Source organism: Peromyscus californicus, unplaced genomic scaffold (genome assembly GCF_007827085.1).
Source record: "Peromyscus californicus insignis strain IS unplaced genomic scaffold, ASM782708v3 Scaffold_6__1_contigs__length_162567912, whole genome shotgun sequence".
Taxonomy (NCBI): Eukaryota; Metazoa; Chordata; class Mammalia; order Rodentia; family Cricetidae; genus Peromyscus; species Peromyscus californicus.
This window is the reverse complement of record NW_026294584.1, coordinates 83908150-83916021: the sequence shown is the minus strand read 5'-3', so window position 1 is coordinate 83916021 and position 7872 is coordinate 83908150. Positions and strand designations below refer to the sequence as shown.

Here is a 7872-nt window from a genome sequence, read left to right as displayed (position 1 = left end):
CTATTGATGGGACTTTAATACTATTGATACAAAGTTGGAAGGTTATTAAATGGCAATAGACAACAGGAAGTTGCAATGAAGCTTGAGATGGCTAAAAGTGTTAATGTACTAACCATAAGCACTGTCAGGGACATTGAATTGTTAATATACTTTTGAAACACCTTAAAAATTTAAAGCCAACCTCCAACAAACCAATCCAAAAGTGGCACAGTTGATATAAGGAACCTTGCATCAGGTAGCTCCGAGGTTGGTTCCTACAGAGAAGGGAGCTGTTCCACCCACTGCTTTTCTATACAAGACAGAATTGCACCTCTCAAACCAGAAACATGCTCTCTAGGCCAGCAACTCTCCCTCATGTTGCACACACACACACACACACACACACACACACACACACACACACACGCAGAGAGATTTGAGTCTCTTGAGGATGTATCTATTTCATGGATGCAGTGGCTTTTTAACATGCTAGCATAAGGATTAGCTTCCCAACTATGGACTCCACTTTGGGATATGCCACTCACCTAATGTACTTGGCCTCCTGAGAACTTTTCCTGAATGTGCTACAGGCATATACCAGACAATGAAAAATGCAGCTAACAACCTGTTAGCAAATTCCTGGAACTTACTGCATATCAGGTTCTGAATAGTCAGATATATATTACCCCTCCACTTAAAGACCACCAAACTTGGACAGATTCTATGTAGTCTTATTGTGAATAATGTCACTATTGAGTTCGTCAGTCTGAATTGGGTTGGAGTTCAAGTACAATAAAGTAATCTATGTCCAGGAATCGCTAAATCTTTTAATTTTTCTCTCTGATAATTTGGCCAGTAGATACACAAAAAATTAATATACGTGTTGGGAGAGATTCCCTGTCATTTGATCATCATTAGGACAGAGTTTGCATTTATAAACTAAAGCAATGGAACACTGCAGCCTAATAGGTTTAAACAGTTGTGACATTTCAAATGTTATTATGCGTCTATAGTAGCTTGAATGGAGAGAAGAGAATTGGAAGAAATCTATATCTGATGCAGTTCAAACAAATCAGGCCATGTGGATGAAAAATGAATTAAAATATTAAATTTCCAAGTGACAATCTTAGCTTCACTAATTATAGATATGTAATATGTGTATACAGAGACTACTCAGAATTTTCATTCTGCAGCTTGGGTTAAAGCCATGGAGTGAATGAAAAAGACATATAGTACGAAAGTTTGGGTAAGAATATATTTTGTATAAATTGAAAACAAAAGGGAGCTGGATATATACTTATGTACTTGCCAAAATAAGATTTAAAAACCTAAGGAGACAAAAAAGACTAATATGTAACAGTAAAGGAAGAAATCGAACTAAAGCATGGTTTCAAGTTACTTGTCTGTGATACTGAATAACTTTGAGCAAAGGAGACATATTGAAGTGGGACTAATTTTGATTCACATTTATCTGAGCTGGTCCTGTTTGCTGAGAGGCTCCCTCACATGTCTTCATCCTGTTGTAGAAGCAATGCTAGGCCTGTGGCAATTCACTTGCCTGAGCTCTCAGCTGCAAATTCTTGTCCTGAATTCTCCAGCATCTCATACAGATATAGAATGTGTTGTGCTCCTTATTCAACAAAGTCCACATTTGTCAGCTGGGCCCTTTCAAGCAAAAAGATTCATGTTAGTGTCTGTGTCACTGGGGAAGGATCAAGTGTAGCTTGGGAAAAAATAAACTCCAATATACTCATACCCCACCTTACTGATATTTGATGTAAAATAAGTTCTTATCTGCTGCCACTGAATGAATCTGGGACCACCTGACGCACACTTGGAAATCTCTTTTGTGACTAGCTGTGGAGATTTCCCTGAGCTCTGCAAATGCTATCTCAGATAGGAGTCACTATTACTGTTTAAGTGGCTCTGACTAGCCCTACAGGAGATGGATACTGGCTCTCAGAGGATGACATTCAGGGAAACTGGAGTCTATGTCATCACATTGTCATCACTGGAAGCTGAGATTGAGATAAATGAAAAGTAGTACACAAATTTTATGAAAAATCTATAATTTCCTTTACTTTGAATGAGATCTCTATGTTCTTATTTTTTGTTTAAAAAACACTAAAAAAAGTACATTCAAAGCCTTAACAAGACTCTTGATACCATCATATCACCTACACCATCCCATGCCATTGTGTCAACTAAGTTATTGATCATTAGAATAATAGGTTAATAGGTAAAGCTGAGACTATTTAACATCCAAGGAAAACAATCAATGTTTTAAAAATGCCAATATATCACTCTCAAATAAGAAGGGTTATATTATAATATATGATGTTGTCAGGAAGAGAGAAGTGTTTGTCAACCAAGTTGGAAACATAGAAATGCTAAAATACATTTGGCAAGTGTCAGTGATTAGTGGAGACAACCAGTATAAAATCTAGTCCTCCAAAAGTTTGGTCAGAGGATCTATAATATCACTACTGATTGATTGATTATTTACTTACTCACTTTTTAAAAATTGATTTTATGGACAAAATGGTTAGTCTATAAGAGAAAAATTAAAGTACATTAAACTATCTAAATTAGACATATAATGTGTAACATATGTTCTTATATGAAATATCTGCTAAAACTGAAAGGGAGACTGTAGATGTAATGGTCTTATTAAATAAGAAACACAGAGCCAAATGCAGAGTTAGAAGCCCAAAAGGTCAGAGCACTAGCTAAGAGCTGAGACTAAAACTGCCTTTTTATCAACTGCTGCCGTTGCCGTCCTTCCCCTGAGAAAGAGACCTACTTCCTGTGTGTCTGTCTTTTTATTGACTTTCTGTTCTGCCTTCTCATTGGTTGTAAACCCAACCACATGACCTCCTTGTCACTGCCTGTCTATACAGACCTCCAGTTCTCTATGGTTGGTATTGAGATTAAAGGCATGTATCTCCAAGCTGGCTATGTCCTTGAACACACAGACTCTGCTTGCCATATGATTGGATTAAAGGCATACTTCACCACTGCCTAGCTTCTGCTATGGCTTGCTATTAGCTCTGACCCCTAGTCAACTTTATTTATTAACATACAAATAAAATCACATTTCAACACAAATAAAATATCACCACAGAAGACATTTTGCATTGTGGGATTATTTTGTCATCTGTAATTTTTTCTTATTGTTCTAAGGATTTTGTTTTAACTAATAATTCCCCTAGACCCTGCAATCTTAGAATTTCTTAAGTATTTCTATGTACTACCAAATTTTGCCTTCAAAAAGGGAGATATGACATTGTTCTACTGTCTTAAACACACTTCACTCAGTTTTTCTTTTTTTTTTTTTATTTTGCAATACAGTTCAGTTCTACATATCAGCCATGGATTCCCTTGTTCTCCTCCTCCCACCCTCCTCATCTTCCCCCCAGCCCACCCCCTATTCCCACCTCCTCCAGGGCAAAGCCTCCCCTGAGGACTGAGATCAACCTGGTAGACTCAGTCCAGGTAGGTCCAGTCCCCTCCTCCCAGGCCGAGCCAAACAATCCTGCATAGGCCCCAGGTTTCAAACAGCCAACTCATGCAATGAGCACAGGACCTGGTCCCACTGCCTGGATGCCTCCCAAACAGATCAAGCCAATCAACTGTCTCACCCATTCAGAGGGCCTGGTCCAGTTGGGGACCCCTCAGCCATTGGTTCATAGTTCATGTGTTTCCATTCCTTTGGCTATTTGTCCCTGTGCTTTATCCAACCTTGGTCTCAACAATTCTCGCTCATATAAACCCTCCTCTTTCTCGCTAACTGGACTCCCAGAGATCCACCCGGGGCCTAGCCATGGATCTCTGCATCCAGATCCCTCAGTCGTTGGATGGGGTTTTTCATTCTACCCATTTCCATATTGTTTACTCCATGACTTGTGTTATGAAAAGTGACTATTTTTCATCTAGTACATACAGGGGGTGATTTCCTCAAACAATCCCCTTATCATTTTGTCATATATCACAGTAAATTCAGTTCTCTATCACAATGTTTTATAAAATAAAACTTCTTCTAAACCACTGATATGATAAATTTAATTGACCTTGTTTTTTCTTCCTCTCACATGTGGGAAATTTCTAAACATTTATCTTCCCTCAAAAGTCTTGTTAATCTCCTTAATGAATTTAAGGAGTCATAGCAGAATACTTAAGTGATTTAAAATTTAATAAGATAACAACATAAAGCAAAACAGAATAGAAAATCTTTGTGTCTTTTCCATAGATTAATGGTCTGTTTTGCTTTACAGATAGATAGTTGGATGAACAGATAGTTAGTGTCTTAGTTAGGGTTTCTATTTCTGTGAAGAGACACCATGACTACTGAAACTCTTACAAAGGAAAAACATTTAATTGGGGTGACTTACATTTTCAGATGTTCAGCCCATAATCATCATTGTGAAACATGGTGGCATGTAGACAGTCATGGTGCTTAAGAAGTAGCCAAGTGTCCTACATCTTATCTCATAGGCAGTAAGAACTGGTCTCAGTGTCACATTGAGGGAAGGTTGAGCAAAAGAAACCTCAAACTCTGCCTCTGCAGTGACACTCTTTCTCCAACAAGGCCACACCCACTTCAACAAGGCTACATCTCTTAATAGTGTCACTCCCTTTAGGGGACATTTACTTTCAAACAATCACAGGTAGAGATTATCTATCTATCTGTAATCTGTCTGTCTGTCTATCCATCTAGTCACATTTAGGCACTGGAAGTCACATAGTCTGAGGGTTCCTAGCTTAAAATATAGTTGTGTTGTCTCGAGGTTTACTATTTTTTTCTATTATATTCATCATTGCTAAATTGATGGTTCATCTCTCTAGCTGTCAAAATAGCTAAGGAATTGAGATAGCAAATATTCCCTGAGATGGAAATATTGAAAGGAGTAAAGGCTCATACTGTGATCCTCTTTTTGTAATGGTCATACATATGAAAAGTGAGTATATCTTTGTTCAGAATGTGAACCATTAAAAAAAAATCTTTATATGAATGAGTGTTCTGGGGCTGCATGTTTGTCAGCACAATGTGTGCATATCTGGTGCTCTCAGAGGCAGAAGATGGTGCAGAATATGCTAGAATTGAAGTTAAAGATATTTGTGGGTCACCTTGTGAATGCTGAGTATCAAACCCAGATCCTCTTCAAGAACATCAGGGTCTCCTTACCACTGGACATACCCTCCAATTCTATGAACAACTTTCAAGTGTATATTTTCCCCAATTTTCACATAAAGTAAAAGTAATGAAGTTATTGTTCCTGAAAGAGATTCTAAACTTGATTAACTCAGTGCAGAATTAATATAGAATGTCAAGGGACATCATAACTAAGAAAATCAGAAGCCAACTGATAGGTGGTGGTATAAGCCTTTAATCATAGCACTAGAGAAGTAGAGGCAGAAAGATCTGTGTGATTTCAAGCTCCACCTGCTCTACAGAGTGAGTCTCGGGACAGCTAGAGCAACAAAGAGAAACACTGTCTTGAAAAACAATCAAAAAATTATTAGCCTAGAAAAGTGGTATTATATTTTCTCACTTGATTTTTCTCTTTAGGGCTAACCTACAGGAATTAAGTCTGTGTGTACTGTAGGAGCACAGATGGACAGGTAGATGAATGGGACATGATAACAATTAAGGAAATAGAACTTACCCACACACAATTTCTTTTTTAAAGATTTATTTATTTTATGAATGAGTGCTCTATCTGCATGTACTTGATGCCAGAAGATGGTGTCAGCTCCCCACTATAGAGGGTTATGAGCCACCTGTGGTTGCTGGGAATTGAACTTAGCACCTCTAGAGATTCAGCTAGTGCCCTTTTCTACTGAGCCAACTCTCCAACACTGCCCCCCTGATTTCTAAACAAACAACAGAATGGAGTATAGATCTCAGTTGTTTTGGTGTTTTTTTTCTAAACCTTTGCTATGGAACATCAGTTCTTCATTAATACCCTTTCTGGTAACATGCTTGGGACAACTATTTACTCCATATGATTTCAAATAAAAAAATCTATATTCTACTTCACACAGTAGCATTAAAAGTCATATCAGAGTTATTCAATATTGCTTGATAGTTGTAAGCAGACCAATGGACATAGGAGCCATTAGATTTCTAGGTGAAGTGCTGCAGACAGCTAAGAGCATCAATACCCCTATACTGGGATTTCAAGACACAATAGATGATCATGGTTAGACAACTTTCTCTTTCTCTGACACATGGGCTCTCACATTTGTGAGAAAACCATGAAACCTATCTACTGTCAGTAATGTGTCTCTGCCCTTTAAACACTGGAAATTAGAAGCTTATTTTCTGTTTTTAAAAATGTGTGCTGGAAAGTTCAAAGTAGCTTTCCTGTTCTATATGAGTCCCACCTGATTTTCCAACTCAGATTCCTTATAGAGAATGTCTGTATCCTCTGTTAAGACAGAGAATACATTGATACTCTTAATTGCTGGAGATGAAGAGAAAGAAAGATTGTCATGGTACAGGAAGGATAGTTTAGCCTCGTAGCTGAAGTTTTCCTGTGTCCCACCTGGCCCATGGTCAGGACAAATCATTGTCACCCGCCAGTCCTGTAGCCACTTGGACCCAAGAAAACACACAGAGGTTTATATTAATTAAAACTGCTCAGCCATTAGCTCAGGCTAACTATTAACTAGCTCTTACACTTAAATTAACCCATAATTCTTATTTATGTTTAGCTTGGTACCTTTTCTCAGTTCTGCCTTCACATCTTGCTTCCTCTGTGTCTGGCTGGCAACTCCAGACTCAGCCTTCCTGTTCCCAGAATTCTCCTTGTCTGTTTACCCCGCCTATACTATACTTCCTGCCTGGCTACTGGCCAATCAGTGTTTTATTTATCAACCAAATCAGAGCAACACACATTCACAGCATACAGAACAACATTCCCATCATAGCCTCTCATTAGTTTGACAAAACTACAAAATATTAGTTCTACAAGAACAAATGACTCTCTACTAGTTTTGAACACCATGTGACATCTGAGAAAGAGTTTCAGTGGGTGACACAGGAGGAGTAGCAGCTGGGGCAGCTCAGGCTCTCATTTCTGTTTCCAGGAGTTTTATGTTATGATTTGTATCACTGTGGGAGGACACTGAGCATACTGTAGACAGTAATAAGTTGCAATGTCTTCAGGCTCCAGGCTGCTGATGGTGAGAGAAAAATCTGTTCCATACCCACTTCCAGCAAACCTAGATGGCACTCCATCTTCCAAGTTGGATGTATGGTAAATCAGGTGCTTAGGAGCTTTCCCTAGTTTCTGCTGGAACCAGTTTAAACTATAGCTAATGCCCTGACTGGCCTGGCAAGTGATAGTGACTCTGTCTCCAAGAGATCCAGACAAAGAGGATGGAGACTGGGTCATCTGAATATCACATCTGGCACCTAGGTATGGAGATATCATAAATTTCCACATAGCATGATAAGAAAGGACTGCTCCCAAATGCCAATATACACTGATCACCATGTAACAGAGAAATTCCCATTATAGTCCTTCTTTTACCTGGAAACCAGAGCACCAGGAGCCCGAGTAGCTGAGCAGGGGCCCTCATGTCCATGCTGAGTCCTGACTGCAGTGACAACTGCACAGGGTGTGACTGGTATATGAAGAAGTCCTCAAGGCTGTGCAGTGAGTGCATGCAAATCACTCGGAACCAATTAGGGTGGGCACAGCTGCAAGTCTTACTTATCTCAGTAACTCAGCACAAGAACAGGGTCCCCAGATACTTGAGGTCAGACCACACATATGCCTACAGAGAATGCATTTCTTAATTTTAAGTTTTAAATTTTGGAGTTTTCTTTAAAATTTTCTACTGTACATATGTATTGTTGATCTATATATTTCAAAGATATTTGGT

General features: G+C 38.7%; 1 gene segment (V, D, J or C); it reads right to left on the bottom strand.

The window, feature by feature from the left end:
* Positions 1-7076: 7076 nt before the first annotated feature.
* LOC128099599 (immunoglobulin kappa variable 1D-33-like) lies at positions 7077-7572 on the bottom strand. The segment is given in 2 exon segments: positions 7077-7399; positions 7518-7572. Coding segments are annotated over 2 exon segments (378 nt in total).
* Between the last annotated feature and the right edge of the window lie 300 nt (positions 7573-7872).